The 15,858-nt window shown below is 48.9% G+C and overlaps 1 protein-coding gene across 4 annotated transcripts in view; it reads right to left on the reverse strand.

The window, feature by feature from the left end:
- LOC135900146 (phospholipid-transporting ATPase ABCA3-like) overlaps window positions 1-15,858 on the reverse strand; it is a 153,054-nt gene that overhangs the window by 38,491 nt on the left and 98,705 nt on the right. For all 4 annotated transcript variants that reach the window (XM_065429589.1, XM_065429590.1, XM_065429591.2 and 1 more), the window contains exons 12-14: window positions 12,153-12,447; window positions 9,591-9,751; window positions 4,925-5,489 (exon numbers count right to left, since the gene is read on the reverse strand). In XM_065429589.1, coding sequence (XP_065285661.1) covers window positions 4,925-5,489; window positions 9,591-9,751; window positions 12,153-12,447 — 1,021 coding nt within the window. The remainder of the gene's footprint in view (window positions 1-4,924; window positions 5,490-9,590; window positions 9,752-12,152; window positions 12,448-15,858) is intronic.

Below are 15,858 nucleotides of genomic sequence, written 5' to 3' on the forward strand. Positions count from 1 at the left end.
GTCATAACGCTGGAGTGAGGAAGCGTCGCCGCAGCAGCGAGCAAAGTGACCTTCATGCTGCCTCTCGCTTCAACGGGAGCTAAGCGGCAAGAACACAGTACGCCATGAAGCTATCAGCTATCGACGCACTTCGTCCCCGTGGTAGACCGCTTTCAAGATAGTGCGCATTGTTAGATACGGGACCTTTTTCTGAACCCCCTTCGAGTTCCCCAGACCACATCGAATCGCAGCACAGCTAATTGAGAAGCGCAGAAGCACGGAAAGCATTCCAGGATTCGTAGAGCATTCCAGAGATTCCAGAGCATTCCCTGATTCATCTCTCTCGAACTTCTTGCCGCGGGCCGCAGCGTCCGAGTTGCTGCCGGCCCGTAACGACTGTAGGACTGTTACTTGACTCTCACCTCTCTGTATATAATGTAAAATAAATCCTCCAAGTTTGTTTTCATCTCTAAGTCCGTCCTCAACTCCTACAACTGGTTGGCAGCGGTGAGATCACCTCCGAATGCAACAGCTGGTGGCAGCGCTATGGATCAACCTTCGTCGAGAGAGATCCTAAGGAACCGGGAAGAGCGAAGAAGAGAGAGCCTTCGTCGAAAGAGGTCCGAAGAAACTGGGAGTGGCGAAGAATAGCGAGCCTTCGACCCTGGGAGTCCGGAGGAACCGGGAACAGCGGACAAATGAACCGGATGGCAGGGTGCTGCAACCGTAAGTGAGTGCGTGGTTTTTTTCCTTTTGATTCGCCAGACTCAAATGTTGTGCGTTCATTTTGATAGTTCTGGGAATCGGGAGTTTGTTGCATTGTGTGTTTGCACAAATTAAGGAAAACAGTTCTAACCACCTGTCGGGGCAGCTGCCATGGATCTTAGAAGGTTGACGAGGTTAGACTTGTTGTTGGTGTGCAACGATTTGGGAGTTGAGGCGGACGAACGGATGAAAACGCCAGCTACCATGAAGGTGATTAACGATAGTGGCAATGATGACAAAAGCATTGAGCTTGCTTGGGAGGTGATACAGGAACCACGGCAGCGTGAGCGTGAATGTCGTGAACGTAAGTGTGAGCGTAAGCGTGAAGAACGCGAGAATAAACGGAGGCGTGAGCTTCAGGAACTTACTCTTAAGTGTGAGCGTCACGAACGTGAGAATGAACGCGAACGTGAGTATCAGGAACGTAAGCGTGAGCGTGAGCAAAAGTATGAGAGAGAGAAGGCAGCACTGATCAAAGAGGTACAGTATTGCGATCAGTTAATGGCACAGAGACAACGGCTGTCTGAGAATTCTGTAGGTAGTACAGAGCGAAAGAATGAGGCAGCATCGAGCGGATTTTCGCCAAAAGCCGACGAGAAGAGTAGTGCCTGTGAGATTGGCTGCGGATTCATAAGTGAAGGAAAAAGGCTAGCTGCTAACGATGCCTTAGTGGCAACAGAGGCCGTTAAAGGCCGCAAGGAGAGCGACGAGGCGCTGTGCCGACAGATGACTGTTGAGACAGCTAGGCCAACTGCGAACAAATTGGCACAGTTACCGCGCGTGTGCGTCGCTTGTAATCTTAGCGAGGTTGCTAGCGAAGAAAAGGGTACTGCTGACCCGACAGACGCGAGCACCCACGTAGAGCCAGATCTGCGTGCAGAAGTGAAGTGCGAACTTGACGATGCAGTTGAGAGTAGTTCTCGGGATGGCGAGCTCCGTAGTTCACGAGAGAACAACTGCATTGTTCAGGGATCGGTGCGGCTCTCCGCCAGTCTAGATAGCCTAGATAGGGATGATTCCGTTGTTAATCATTCGGACTGTGCGCGTGAGACAGCGATCGATACCGACGGGCTGTGTGTCGATGCACAGCGTGAGCTGGGCAATGCAGTCGAGGGCAGTTCGCAAGAGTGCGAGTTGTCTAACTCGAGTAAAGCCTATCCGCCAGTCGAAGAAAAGTGAGAGTAGATTTAAATGTAAATCACTCAGACTGTGCGGGTAAGAGACCGATCCGGGCCGACGAAATGTGTACCGGCCAGCACGAGGCACGAGAAGGCGACAGGAAAGCGAGTGCAAAGAGAAAGCGCCGTAAAAAGAAGCGCGGTAAAGACCGAAAGACGGTAACTAATGTAGCGCGCCAAAGATGGCGAGAAACCCAAAAGGGCAGGGCGCGAGGAAAAAGGTGCGGTCATCAGGGACGATGTTGACGCATCCAAAACGGTCGAGCCACCGGTCAAAGGGGGACCGCGAAGCATGTTCTGCACGGACGCGGACAAAGGGCACGGGGCAGTTAAACTCCTCGTAGTTCCATAGTTCTTTTCAAAGCTCAGCGTGCAGTACGAAGAAGCGCAAGGTGGCAGGACGAGACAAGGTGGGGAGTAGCGACGCAGTCAATCGATTTTGTGAGGAAAGCGGGGCGCCAGGACGCAAATTGGCAGGAGACCGTAACGTCTTGGGGGAGCTGATAGTGAGTCAGCCCTTTTGTTGTTCCTCGGCAGCCAGAGTAGCTTTCAAACAGCGACCACCTCGGGTACGGCTCAAAGTATGAGTCAGACATAAGCGTTTGGAAAGGGAGGCCAAGAGCGCTTCCGTAGAAATGAAGTGTTTTGTTTTTTATTTTGAGCATCGGAAAGTTTTCGCCAATTGAGACTAGGATTTCTTTCAATGTGTAAGGTTTGAGCTTTGTTTGTGTTTTCGTTTGAGAAGCCCCGAGATTTGAAAGATTAGGTTTGTGTAAACATGTAGTCTCGCGAGTGTTAGTTAATGAGTAAATATAGGCTTTTTTTGTGTGTGAGTAACCTGAGAGTCAAGGTTATCGGTGAGAGGCCTATCGTAACGCGCGTGTGTTTTAGTTAACCGTCTTTTTTTAAAAGCATTTTTTTATTTTCTGAGGTTAACCGCGTAGGTTTTCAGCAAAAAGTGCATCATTTGCATTGAGAAGCGTCCTTAGTTCCTTTAGCGCGTGTCCTGTGTGGACGGAAGGAAGCAGATTTATGACTGGGTGGCTCGTGTGTTGAGGGCAGCCGTATTCTGACTTCTCTGATAAGTATGCGTGGAACGAGTTATTAAAAGAGGCATTATTTTAAGGGTTCTGCGGAGTGTGTAAGTCCCGCAAGTTTAATTGTTCGTTTAAGTCATGTGTCCTGTAGGACTTTCAGGGAAGAAACGTGAGTAAGCGTAAATGAAAAGTTTGCCTACAACGCAAGTACGCGTTCTGTTTAGTGACCACAAGGCTAGTGCGCTTGTGATTACGTACTTGTGAGGTTGACCAGATTGTTCAGTGGCACCAATACGTGCGATAAGTACGCCACTGCGATAGATTGGAAACATGCTGTTCGTGTAGTTAGGCCACTTAAGTTATGTTCGGCTGTTTTCATTTGTTGTTTGCAACCTCAACGACCCTTTGTTTCGCAACAACGATAGTACTCTGGTCTTGTCGGCATTCGGGGAGAAATGGATAGCGGTTTGGAGAGGTGGTTGGAACTGCTTTGTCACAATTGGGGAAATAAAAGATTAGGGTTGATTTTGACTCAGTAATAGCCTGGCGAGTCAGGGGTGAAGAGCCTGCGCTTACGCGTGGTGCCGCGCTGTGTTGTTTTGTTTGTTTGACGTATGTTCTCCAGGGCCCAGGATCCCGAAGTTCATCAAACGAGGCTCGACAGCAATACCCTGCAGGTTCTTTCAGCGTTCCTCATGGCCAGCGAATTGAGTTCACCGGCCATTCAGAACTTCCGGGGTGAGGACGAGCTGTTAGATACCGGACCTTTTTCTGAGCGTCCTTCGAGTTCCCCAGACCACATCGAATCGCAGTACAGCTAATTGAGAAGCGCAGAAACACGGAAAGCATTCCAGGACTCGTAGAGCATTCCAGAGATTCCAGAGCATTCCCTGATTCATCTCTCGCGAACTTCTTGCCGCGGGCCGCAGCGTCAGAGTTGCTGCCAGCCCGTAACGACTGTACGACTGTTACTTGACTCTCACCCCTCTGTATATAATGTAAAATAAATCCTCCAAGTTTGTTTTCATGTCGAAGTCCGTCCTCAACTCCTACAGCATGCGGCCATGCCATAAACAGCCGCCGCCCGAGTAGAACGCCACCCCCTCTCTGCTTTCCCCCTGATGCCTTGCGCGCGACAGAAGACGGTGCGCATCCTCCCCGGTTTCCTCCCTTGCGCTCAAGATATTGAGCCACCAATGTCGGCGCGCCCTCGTACGTTTTTTCTCACGCATACAGCATACAGGGCGTGGTGACGATGTTATCGTAACGGAACTGCACGGTGCGAGGCCCAAGGCAACGGCAGAAATGCGCCTGGAGTGTCCTCCTTTTCATTGCTATCACAATAAAACACTCAAGAAGAATGAACATGCAATGAAGTTGTCGTTGGAAACGCGGTTGTCAATACAGCACTCATTTTCTGCGTTCATCTCGCATAGACTGCCCTTCGCGCTATTGCTTACGCACCTGCAGGTGTCCGCAGAACTTGGATAAATGAACGCAGTAGGGAATTAGGCTTGTTCAAGTCTAGGACGGCGACAATTCGCGCTACATCTCTTGACGCGAACTATATGGGACGCCCATTTTCTACAGTTTCGCGTAAGAAATATCAATGACGAAATAAAATAATAAATAGAGAACAAGTGAAACAATAAGTGTAATAAATGCCTCGTAGTAAATTTTCCCAGCGCTGCCCGAGGAGTAGCAATGGTCCCAATTGTTTACTGATACAAGCTTTGAAGTTTATTTTCATAAATTTTTTTTCTGGCTCGATATGCCTTCGTTCGAGTGGTACTGTGCGTACGTTCAGTGTGCCACATTTCCTGTCAGTGTAACGGTTCACGTTTTTGTAAGTGCAAAAAAGAATGCGCTTTTTAGAATTTTCCATTAACCGCATGGACGCAGCCACACGCTGTCGGTCGTTAGCTTGAGTGTTTAAGGAGTGCAAGAGTGCTAAGTGTTCCTCACCGAAGACGCACTTCACGACGACTGCCAGGGAGAAGGCTCTGGAAGGTCTGGGACCCGCCAACTGTGACAGGACGTAGGCAAGCGGTATGGCTGCCCACCCGTACGCCGCAAACAGCAGTACCACGGAACCCCAGAACTCGATGCTGTCGCCAAATCCCCATATGACCACCATGGGGGACAGTAGGAGCATGTACAGCATGTACAGCACCACGTAGTCCCAGAACATGTTGGACAGCCAGTAGAGAGCGCCCGGCAACCCAGAAAGCCGCTGCAACAGCCGACCGCCATCGGCCTGGTCCACGGCCGGAAACAGCGCGGCGGCGGCGCTGAAAAGACCCAGCGAGATGGGAACGAACGTGGCACCGCTCAGCTTCAGCTCGACGTCCGAGAGCCACGTGAACACGTTGACGGGGCTCACGGAGGCTCCACCAGGCAGGAACTCGATCGCGGCCTCGACGCGCTGCATAGTGTTGCCGCTAACGAACTGCAGAGCGGCATTTTGTAGCAGCAGTAGTGACATGGCCTCGGATCTTCGGGAGCGCACGTTGTACCAGGAGACCAGTGCCTGCGGCATTTGGGGCCATGACTAACGTGATGCGGACCCAGAGATCCATAACTCGCGTACAAAATACCGGGCGTTTTCTTATTAGGCACTATTTAAAGCATGGACAGAGCCACACTAATTGCCATGGCGATCACGGTGTCATCATGCCTGTCACCATCGTGAGTAATGGGCAACAGAGCGTCCGGCAATCGGTAGGTTTTCTTACTAAAGAAAAGAAAGTCCAGACATGAAACCTCGAGACTGCACGCCCAAGCAAGGGCTTCCTCGAAACGACATTGCGAAGAAACTAAACACGTTTCTTGCTATAAAACTGCGTTCGCTTCACGCTGCGTTTATCTTGGTATAGTCGCTAAAGTACGTCTAGCACCGGCTTCCTATATAGCGTGACGGAGATTATTGAAGGAAAGTCGCGTAAGTTTGTCAGTTACCATGGCAAACGTAGACAGAAAAATTCCATGCATTTTTTAAAGATCAAACAAGAATTTGTCGAACAGCCAATTATATATTCTTTCATTTTTCTTTGTGGTTCCCCTCTATTGCTATTATAGCGGCGAAGTGGGGCCGAGGAGGGCGGCTTCTTTCTTTCATAATGACTGCGCTCTATTACAGAAGCTCCAGCTCCAGCGCGTGAGGAAAACGTGATACCATATCGCGTGAGTTACACTAACCTCGTAAAAAAAATGCGCAGACAACACTTGCCATGCATATTTACTATTGCTATCTTGCTTCAGTTCTCTAATAATTGTTCAATGGCAGAGGGTAGGAGGGCGAAACATACTAATGATTGCACATGTAATCTCCAATGAAAAGTTCGCATTTTTCAAGTTATTGCAAGAGTCCACAAGGTTGTTTGGAATCGTAAGCATGACCAGCAAGGCAAACCCGTGTGCTGCCAATCATTCGCATCCTCTATGATCAGCAAAACTGCTAACACACGCTGACACAAAGGCATTTCTCTGTTGCAGTCACAGTACTAAACTCGACAGTCCGAGTGACGTACATAAGAGGATAAATCTGGGCGAGTTGGTACAGATACACGATGGAAATAAACAGAGCAGCTTTTACACAGACCGTAGGACAGGAAGGCACACTGTGTGTGTGTCGTCCTGTCCTGCGGTCTATGGTAACAGTTCTGCTGTTTATTTCTATAGCGTGACGCACAGGCTATATTTCATGGCGTTTTTCTACATCCGACTGGCTGAATTTTCCGCGGACCGTTTCTAGCATGGAAAAGGTTTTTCGCAAATGCCTGAGCAGAATAGTCGGCAATGCACGTGACAGAAAAATGAAGCAGCTTTGCAATGTCTGGCGAAATTTTCAAGTGGAACGGATAATTCGGTTAGTCGGTAATGGTTCACTTTCTCGTACAATTGAGCGCTTACAATCTACGACAGCACAAAAGTCAGGAACACGTGGCAGAATCGCTGTCGGTGTGTTTTGAGTAACTGTATGCCGAAGCTATGTTAAAGGGGTCCTGAACAACTCCTCGGGCTGCGTGAAAAAAGTACAGTCCGCGCATAGCATACGCTGCTGTGCGCGGCTCCGCCAAATCTCGAGGCCGTGTGCGACGTGTGGAGCTTCCAATGAGACTGGGAAGTCGCATTTTTCTGAAGCGCTCTCTTTTCAACAGAAGCCTGCTCCTCACTCGCTTCTGAGTGTTTTATTTCGTAAGACTGCAGACTCCCATATATACGGGGCGGCTATTGAAGAATAAGTCAAATCAATCAAGAAAGTTGCTTAGAGCAGTGCGCTTCTTCCTACTGTTACGGCGTATATTTAACTGACGAAGCTTAATTAACAGGCTAATGTAAGCGAAAATCAGTTTTCGAATTTGAATAAGGATTATCTGTTTCCGGAAGAAGCCGACCGTCGTCTGCTCATGTTCGGCCACGGCCGCCCGCATAGCAACTAAACTTTGGTCACCCTGCTTATTGGTCTCGCAGCCGTCGGCTCTCCCTAATTTAGACTCGTTTAGAATACTCAGCTATCACTGACCCACGCGAAACTTAATGTCAGACCACACTCACGCTTCCCAGCCCACACTCGCTCTTGGCCGTTCCTGCTCAGACGCCCTGACAAAGGTTTGCTACGTATTGAGCTATTGATAGCGTTCCCAAATGCGCAAGTTGGCTGTGGCTACTGTACGTCGGTGAAGCTGGTGCAGGACAAACCACTATGCGGCAGGACCATACTGGAGCATATGAGCGTGAGTGCGCACTCAAATCCTGTCATGCAAAAAAGCAAATGGAGCGCATACTCATTACAGTTGCAATTAGGTGCGGTCTGCTACTGCGAACGCCGCGGAATGCCGTGACGGGTTCGCTGGCTCAGCACACTGTGGCTCACTGAGGTAAATCCCGTTGGGCGCGTGCCCGCGCGTCAAACACGGTTTCGGGCGTGCCCCCTCTGCTGTTGCCTTGGCAGTGCACGTTAGTTATGAAGGAGCGGAAGCTATGCTTAGGTGATGTTTGATTGCCACTAACTGTACTTCTGCTTGACGCATGCAAGTGCTTTTTGCGGCGAAGTATTTCTGGAATAGTCTATTCTAACTCCAGACGCCCTCTTTGACTTCGATTTAAGGTTGTTCAGGGCTCCTTTGAGAACTGGCTGCTTGCGCTCTAGAGTGTGTGCGTGAGGCAAACCAAAACACCGTAGTGACTGCAGCTGCCACATGTGCGAAAATTACCGTGATATATTTAGGGGTTAGATTATTTAAAGCCGGGGTGCAGTAAATCATCGTAATAACAATGTTTAGGTGCCAGCCAAATTACTTCGTTGCGCAAGACATGCCTAATGGGGTGCACATAGAAGTACAGTTTTGAGGCTCCCGATACCACTACACAGCCACGTAAGCCACGAAATTTCGATGACTACAAAAGAATCTTCATCGTTACGCAACAGACAACGTTTTATCACCTGACGCTACAGTGTTTACGATATCAGCTTTTGTGATAGCTTGATGGTCTTCCATTACCACCTCCTCTTGTCGTTTTTATAATGTCGAAGCAGTTGAAGCAAACAGCCTGCACGCTGTGATTCGAACTAAGTCAATAGCGGTGGCGCAGCGCATGGCACCCAACACGGCGCGCCGACTACGCAATTGATCATGGTTGATCCACCACTCTCGCGCGGCTCCGCTGTGCGAATGAAGAGTCCAACGAACCGCACCACGCCGGCTTGGCCTTCTCAAAGCATCCGAGATCCCACCGGCACCGATTGTGATCACGGAGGCCACGCTTAGCTGCGTCAGGCTGCGCGGGGCACCGTAATGAGAGAGCGAGAAGTGGATCGCGGCTGGTCATTCAAACCGCCACTCGCAAATAGCGGCTCACCATCGCCATCGCACTGCCGTTTCTGAATTTGGCACGTCGCGCAGACTGTTGTAGGTTCGGGGTGGTAAGGCAGGACCTCCAAGATTAAGCAGCGTTATCTCGAAGGCCACACTTAGCTGTGCCACGCTGCGTGACGCCGCAGTGGCAGTTGTGCGATGGCGATAATTAGTGGTTGCTTACGCGCGGCTTGGCGCAGTGGTGAGAAAGACAAGTGCTGCTCGAACACATATTAAACGCGGGGCTATGGGAGCTTTTATCTTTACTGTACGAAATAGATGCCGCAGTGCGCCCAAAGCGAAGTATTCGGCGTGAGATTCGGGCATATCGGTTATATCCATTGGCAGAATGAGGTTACTTCGCCAGAACAGGTTCTTAATAGATTCATCTCTATACCAATTTCAAGGGGAATTTCACTTCGGTATTTACATTACCTCGTTATATCTGCTATTATTAAAGGTGGTCTGAAGGCGGCTGTTGTTTTTTGTTACCGAATGCAGAAAGAGCAAGGGGGTGCGGTTTAATGTAAGAGATATTCTCGTCTATGTTACATCACTATCGCCCAGTAGCCTGAGCTGCTCGCCAAGCTGTAAGATACGATCACCATTACGCGCTCAGAATTAGTCCGCCATTAGTGTCCGAAAGCACGAATGTATCGCTACTATAGTACCACTGCCACTATCGCGCCGTAGACCACCCTAACAGAATACGTTCTCAACCAGCCATTTCTAGTGAAACCAACGCAGTGCACCGGCACATGCATTGTTCTTGCCTGAGTTCCCAGGTCGAAGGCAAAGGGAGCTGTAAAGTTTCCAGCGCCGAGGGCGTCTCCAACCGTGCTCGCTGCCTTCACAAGCTTGACGCCACGTCGTGAGCCAAGGTTGATGACCGCCTGTGCAAGGTCTGCCGTCTCCGTCACGCTGCGCACGTACCCTGGATCAAACGCACACCGACCACCAGAGAAATGATTATTGTTACAAGAGACAAACATTGTGAATATGCCCGTAGGCTAGGATGCAGAACGTAAACTCTTGAAGCTGTCAGTATTGCTTCGCGCAGAGCTATTTCGCTGAGCAGTAAACGTACAGAACCGTCACCTGAAGATGAGCGTTCGTGCACAACGCTGCTTTACCGCCCTTCGCAGAAAACGAGTATATAAAGATACTGCATGAAAACGCCTATTGTTCTGTTTGAAAGACGTGGGCGTGAGAAATGAGCTGATAAGTACCCTGGATTGAAAAATATCAGCGCATTATTTATACAGCACCAGCATGCCAAGCCGTGCGAACAAGGCAACGAGTCGTACACCCGCCGCCTCATGTCAGCCCAACAGACGTTTAAGAAAAAGGCGCAGTTGCGCCCGAAAGGCGAAGCATCGATTGCGATAGCCTATAAGTACATAGGCAGCTATACGAAGTAAGTAAAGTAGTTTTATCGACCGTATAAACTTGGAAACAGTCGCTTACTAAACGAAATAACAAGCATGGTGTCAGCGTGGACAAGCAAACATGAACACGTCACACTCGATGAGCGCGGACACTCGCTGTCAAAACGCTGGTGTGAGGAAGCGCAGCAGCAGCAGCGAGTGAAGTGACCTTCGTGCGGCATATTGCTTAAACGCAAGAGCGGCGAAAATGCAGCAGGCACAGAGGTACAAGTCGTCTGCAGATCCCTTTCAATATACGGCCCGCGCGATGGGGCACGGTCGTGCAAGGTACACACACTGGTTGGCGGAGTCGAAGCCGCTCCCCCCCCCCCCCCCCCCACGATGCCCACCCGTTTTCCTCCACATGGGGTGCGGCAGTTGGAGTCGCGATCGTCAGTTCACTTGCGCCCGGTCGCGAAATGCGCAAAGACGGCGGCGCGTTTGCTCTCCGCTTTCTTCCTTCGCGTGCGCTAGGTTGAGCCGCTTATGTCGGCTTCCCTCGCGTGCTTTCACATGCACATACAGAAAAACAGCTCGTTTCTAAGGCAACACCACATTCACTAGAGGCGCTTTTTTACCGCTTTGAAGCATCGAACTCGTGGCTCAGTGGTAACGTCTCCGTCTCACACTCCGGAGACCCTGGTTCGATTCCCACCCAGCCCATCTTGCAAGTTGTTTTTTATTCATAAAGTGCCTGCTGGGATTTATCGCTCACAGCCAACGCCGCCGACGCCGACACCGACACCGACGCCGACGACACCGGCTTTTCTGCGACACGAGCTCCTTAACGCTGTCGCGTTAATACGACGCACGACGACGGTGTTATCGTCCTTGGGCTGTAATACAGAACGCCACGGCGACTCCGACAATGGCAAGACGGCGCCTGGACTGTTCGCGTAATTGTTATCGCAATAATAGTGACTAGTTGTCTATTTGCAGTTTAAATTGAATATTCAAGGCAAGGCACAAATACCATACCGTCAGAAAGAAGAAGACGCCGTAAGGGCATTGCCGCGTTTCACAGACGCGATAAATGATAGGAACCGGAGCCTCGATCACTGTGCATAAACTGTTCGGAAAGTAAGGATGGTTTACTCTCAGCTGATAACGAAGCCGATGTTTTCTTGAGAGCCTCGGCACTGTCATGAGGAACGGCCTGTTCATTTGTTCTAACATGTTTTCCATCTATATTCTCTACTTTATACTAAAAGCAGGTGCATAAAATGATCGCCTCACTTCATCACCCCATTAAAGTTTCTCTGTCAAGGAAGGGTTACTTCAAGGTGCACTAAAGACGGTATCTGGATGAATATACATTCACTCATTTGCTATTTGGCGGCCTCACAACGTCTCAGTTGTGCGACAGAATGATGTTGACGCACAGAAAATCCTGCGTAGACGGACGGCACAGTTCTGCAGCCAATAAAACGGGCTGCTAAAACCTGTCTCGGTTACGTATCTCTTGTACTCGTGCTGAAGCGCTCGGGGAACTCGGCCTCGTGTTCTTGGGTGGGGGTATGTTGTAATCGATGTACAATTTTTGGGGAGTTTACTTAATTTCTCCATACATATATTCTTTAGATAGCCCTTTTCGACACCCGTAAACCAGTCTGGCGTATAAATTTAATGTTTCAACGCGTTAATGATGCAGCCGCATGTTGCTTTTGTACCTGTTGCCTTTGTGGAACAGGATGCGCTGAGCGCGGCTACTGGCGACAGTAAAACTTCTAATGATATGATAACCTGCTGGCCATGCGTTTTCGAACTTGCATTTTATCCAGTACCGTTCGCTTCCCTTGTTTTTGCTTCCTTCCTGAACTGTAGTGCTGTACCAATTCCTCAGTTCTAGCGCAGCGCGAACCGCGCACGGCTTTCTGAAGCACTCGCCTGCCCTACGAGATTGCATACCATGCCGCAACGCCTCAGGGTCCAGCGGGATTCGAGGCAGCGCTCGTGGGAAGGGCGTCCTCACGCTGGCCACCCTGTCGCAGAACACGAGGAAGAGCAGGGAGCCCATGAGCAGCAGCAGCGTGTAGAACACCACGTGCCTTCCGAGGTGCAGGAGCCGGTACCGCAGCAGCGCCAGCAGCCCACGCCAGAGCACGCTGCCGCTGCGGGCCACGTGCACCTTGGCGCCGGGAGCCACGTTGAGGCCTCCAGTGGGCGGCACCATTGCCTCGCCAGACATGTAGCTCACGCGAATCTGCCACGCAAACGTCACCCACACTTTGCACCACGACTTCGTTGTCAGCAGCACGACAGTAAAAAATTGTTTTATCTGCGAGCAAGGCAAAGGTCTGTCACACTGACATACGTTATCCCAGCTTTGCGTCAGCCGAACACAGTACCTCTGAACGCAGTGTCATCTGAGCGCAGTACCTAATGGTTTGCCGTCTTCAAGTATGATACCAAAGAAGCAACCCTTTGGTTTTTCACGTACGTTTATCTAGTGGAACCTATATGTGACGTTTCCACCGTGCACTATTGCCTAGAGCCTGCGATTCTGCTTATTCGCAAGAAGCAGCACCCAAGGGAAAATTTTTTTTTTTAGGTTCAGAAGCCTAGCAAGCTGCCCTTGCTTTATTCGGAAAGCACAGAGAAATCACTTTGGCCTCCTAAGAGCTTCTCTTTAGTGCACGTTTAACACCTAGCCTTAGTACATTCACCTAAGGGAACCCTCGCCAGGCACCACTGTAAATTTTAGCAATACGTTGTAAGTTATAAAATGCCATCTAGGAATCGTTTTACTGTAAAGCTTTTTTCAAACACTTCCCTATTAGCCCCGAGATTAACCTACTGCCGTCTGCTACAGTTCGGATGGTGTCCAGCAGCCTTCTGCGGTGCTTGTTAAGCTCACGCCCCCTATGCTTGGATACTTATGATGGTCGTCTCAAACATATTTTTACGATGCCTTTCTTCGCGAAAATTTATTTAAAGAGCTCATTTTATTGTCGGCAATATATTTCTGAAAGGCAACGCTACAGTGCCAGCCAAAGGAGCTCCGACCAGCCCACTGCCGGTTTTTCATGCGTGGATCTACACTTTGCAGCGGTAGCTGGCGTGAATAATAAAAATATAAGAGCAATAATTACCATAGCACATCAGAATCTACTTGACATACCCTATCTGCCGTGATGTCACAAGCATGTCAAAATCACTGGCTATATATGACTTCTACCACATTTGCATGGAATTTAATCTGCTCAAACAATGTTAGCTCACTACGATTAGTTCATAGTATAATATGAAATTTTAGCTTTTCTTCAAGTAAACGCTCGGCAGTGGCACGAAGACATAATTTGCACTACAGTTTGGATTCTACCAATTGCTTCTTCAACTGGTCCGCAAAATGAGGCCTTTCTTGAAGGTTAAAGTTAAGTGGTGGTAATTTGAAATATAGGTGATTGAGGACTGCAGCTGTGTGCAACATGCGGAAACGTATCTACCAATTTTCATTCCCTTTTCCCCACGACACGTTCAAGTGACTTCAGAAATTTACTCGCCCGTGTTGCTTGAGGAACAGACTTGTCGAAGCTATTTCGGGAAGTGACACAAGCTACTCGGATTAAAAATTTGAGTGAAATATGTCTTTTTGACCGCGAAGCTGCAGTCAGAAACAAGTCGAAGCCTCGTTTATTAGTACTATGGGACATATAGACGATATCAATATTCCCCATTGAAGTAAAAAATCAAGTGAATTCATATGATTTTTGCGGTGTCTTCCTGATGATGTGTGGCGTTTTATGGCGCAAGGGCCAGGTTTGGCCAGATCGCCAAGGCAATGGTAATTACATCAAAGTGAAGCGATAAATTACGAGCAATGAATGTAGCAAGTCTGTAAAGGGGCCTAAAAGACGGTCACTGCAAAGTGTGTAAGAGCTACATGTAATAAATCTATGACAATGACTATGAAGCCTGCCAAGGACGCGAAGGATGCGTTGTAAAAGAATTACAATGTGCTAAAATTGGTCATTTGGATAAAAATTTGAAAATTCACTACTGCCCTAACAAAGCCCTTGAAGCGCAAGGACCTGAAGGCGTGTGCTGTACAAGGACTACTATCGCAGCAGTATCTTAGAGAGAGGATGCGCTACGATACTATTGGTCCATTAACATGTAAAATCACATCATTAAAGAAACCTAGGACAGCTTTGGTGGTAAAAGGGGATTCCTTACCAAGAAACATACCGGGATCGAGAGGGAGACAACACCGGTATGCTAGTGGAAAATGTTTCCTTCTTTCTCTTTCGGCTACCCGACACTCCACGAGGACGTGGAGGATGGTGAGCCTTTCGCCACATCTCCCACAGGTAGCAGGTTCGTTGCCAGTAAGCAGAAAATTTTGAGTCTTATTGTGTCTTCCTTATGATGAGCGTAGGCGAGGCTCTCCTATGTACTGATAAAGCGAATAGTTCTGTTTGTATAAATAAGCAACGAAAGATCGGGACATGACGAGGCCGAAGGTGTCTGAATTTCAGTTTTCAAGGCAGCCTAAGCTACGCTGTAGTGACTCGAGTATACTTTAGGTATTGCAATTCACGCTCTAAAGACCAGCTTTACGTTTTCAATTCGAAGTTGCAATGAACTGATGAGTTTCTCAAACAATACGTGCCTCGCCATAAAGACAGTCGGTTCCTTGCGTTGCGTGAGGATTTTACCATATTGTCGATAAAGGCTGCTGATGGCCGCCATGAAACATTTCATCACTTGCAATTGATTGGCTCACGATCTTAACCGCTATACTTCTCTTTCAGGTGATTCCTGTTATGGCATTTGGGAAGCATATACATACTATACATGATGCGCCGTCATGTTGACAGCCAAGAGCTATGCGTTTTACAGGTGCCTGTTCTGGAATACGGCGGAAGTAGTAGCGAAATGTTTCCAACAAAATGCGGCTAACTATTCCTTTTACGCGTTAATTAAGGAGGCATATTTCACTAGAACAACTCACCAGATCAATAACAGTCATGATAAAAATTTTGCCTGGCAGTGTCCTTCTAATTCGGATTTATAATGTTGACAATAAATACCAAGATTTTTCTCCCATGTACAGTTCATTGTCTTTCATAGCTAATTCCTAAGGAAATTTCATGTGTTTAGCGGAGCATTACACATAATTCGCCTGTTAAATTCGCAGACATTCATTCACGGAAGATTTATGCACTGACATGGTGCATGTAAGCTTTGCAAGAGCAGTAGACCGCTATAACGCAACGTAGCTTGCGTTACCAAAGCCGCAAATGTTCTCGACTCAGACGGCTTGCGAGAAAACACTGCGGTTCAGGCATGGCAGCAGAAACGAGCCGACATATCCTACACTAAGTAGGACTCGAGTCACCAATAATCCGACGCATGCGCAAACGGAACGAACGCGCGCGGCAGTCGAAGGAGCCGGAGCGAACGGCGTCCTCTCACTGACGTCACTCACGAGAGGGCTAATAGAGGTTTTCATCGCGCGAATAGCAGAGCGCTCGCTACCACCCTTTCCTCCTCTCTTGCTTGTGCAAGGCGGTGTGGAGCGGCTTGAACGTGTTGCTGTCGCGTGCTGCAGAACGACCAAGAGAGGTTTTAGCTCGTTCGTAGTGAAATGTATGGGATGCCACTGAACACA

This window comes from Dermacentor albipictus, chromosome 4 (assembly GCF_038994185.2).
Source record: "Dermacentor albipictus isolate Rhodes 1998 colony chromosome 4, USDA_Dalb.pri_finalv2, whole genome shotgun sequence".
NCBI classification, from domain to species: Eukaryota; Metazoa; Arthropoda; class Arachnida; order Ixodida; family Ixodidae; genus Dermacentor; species Dermacentor albipictus.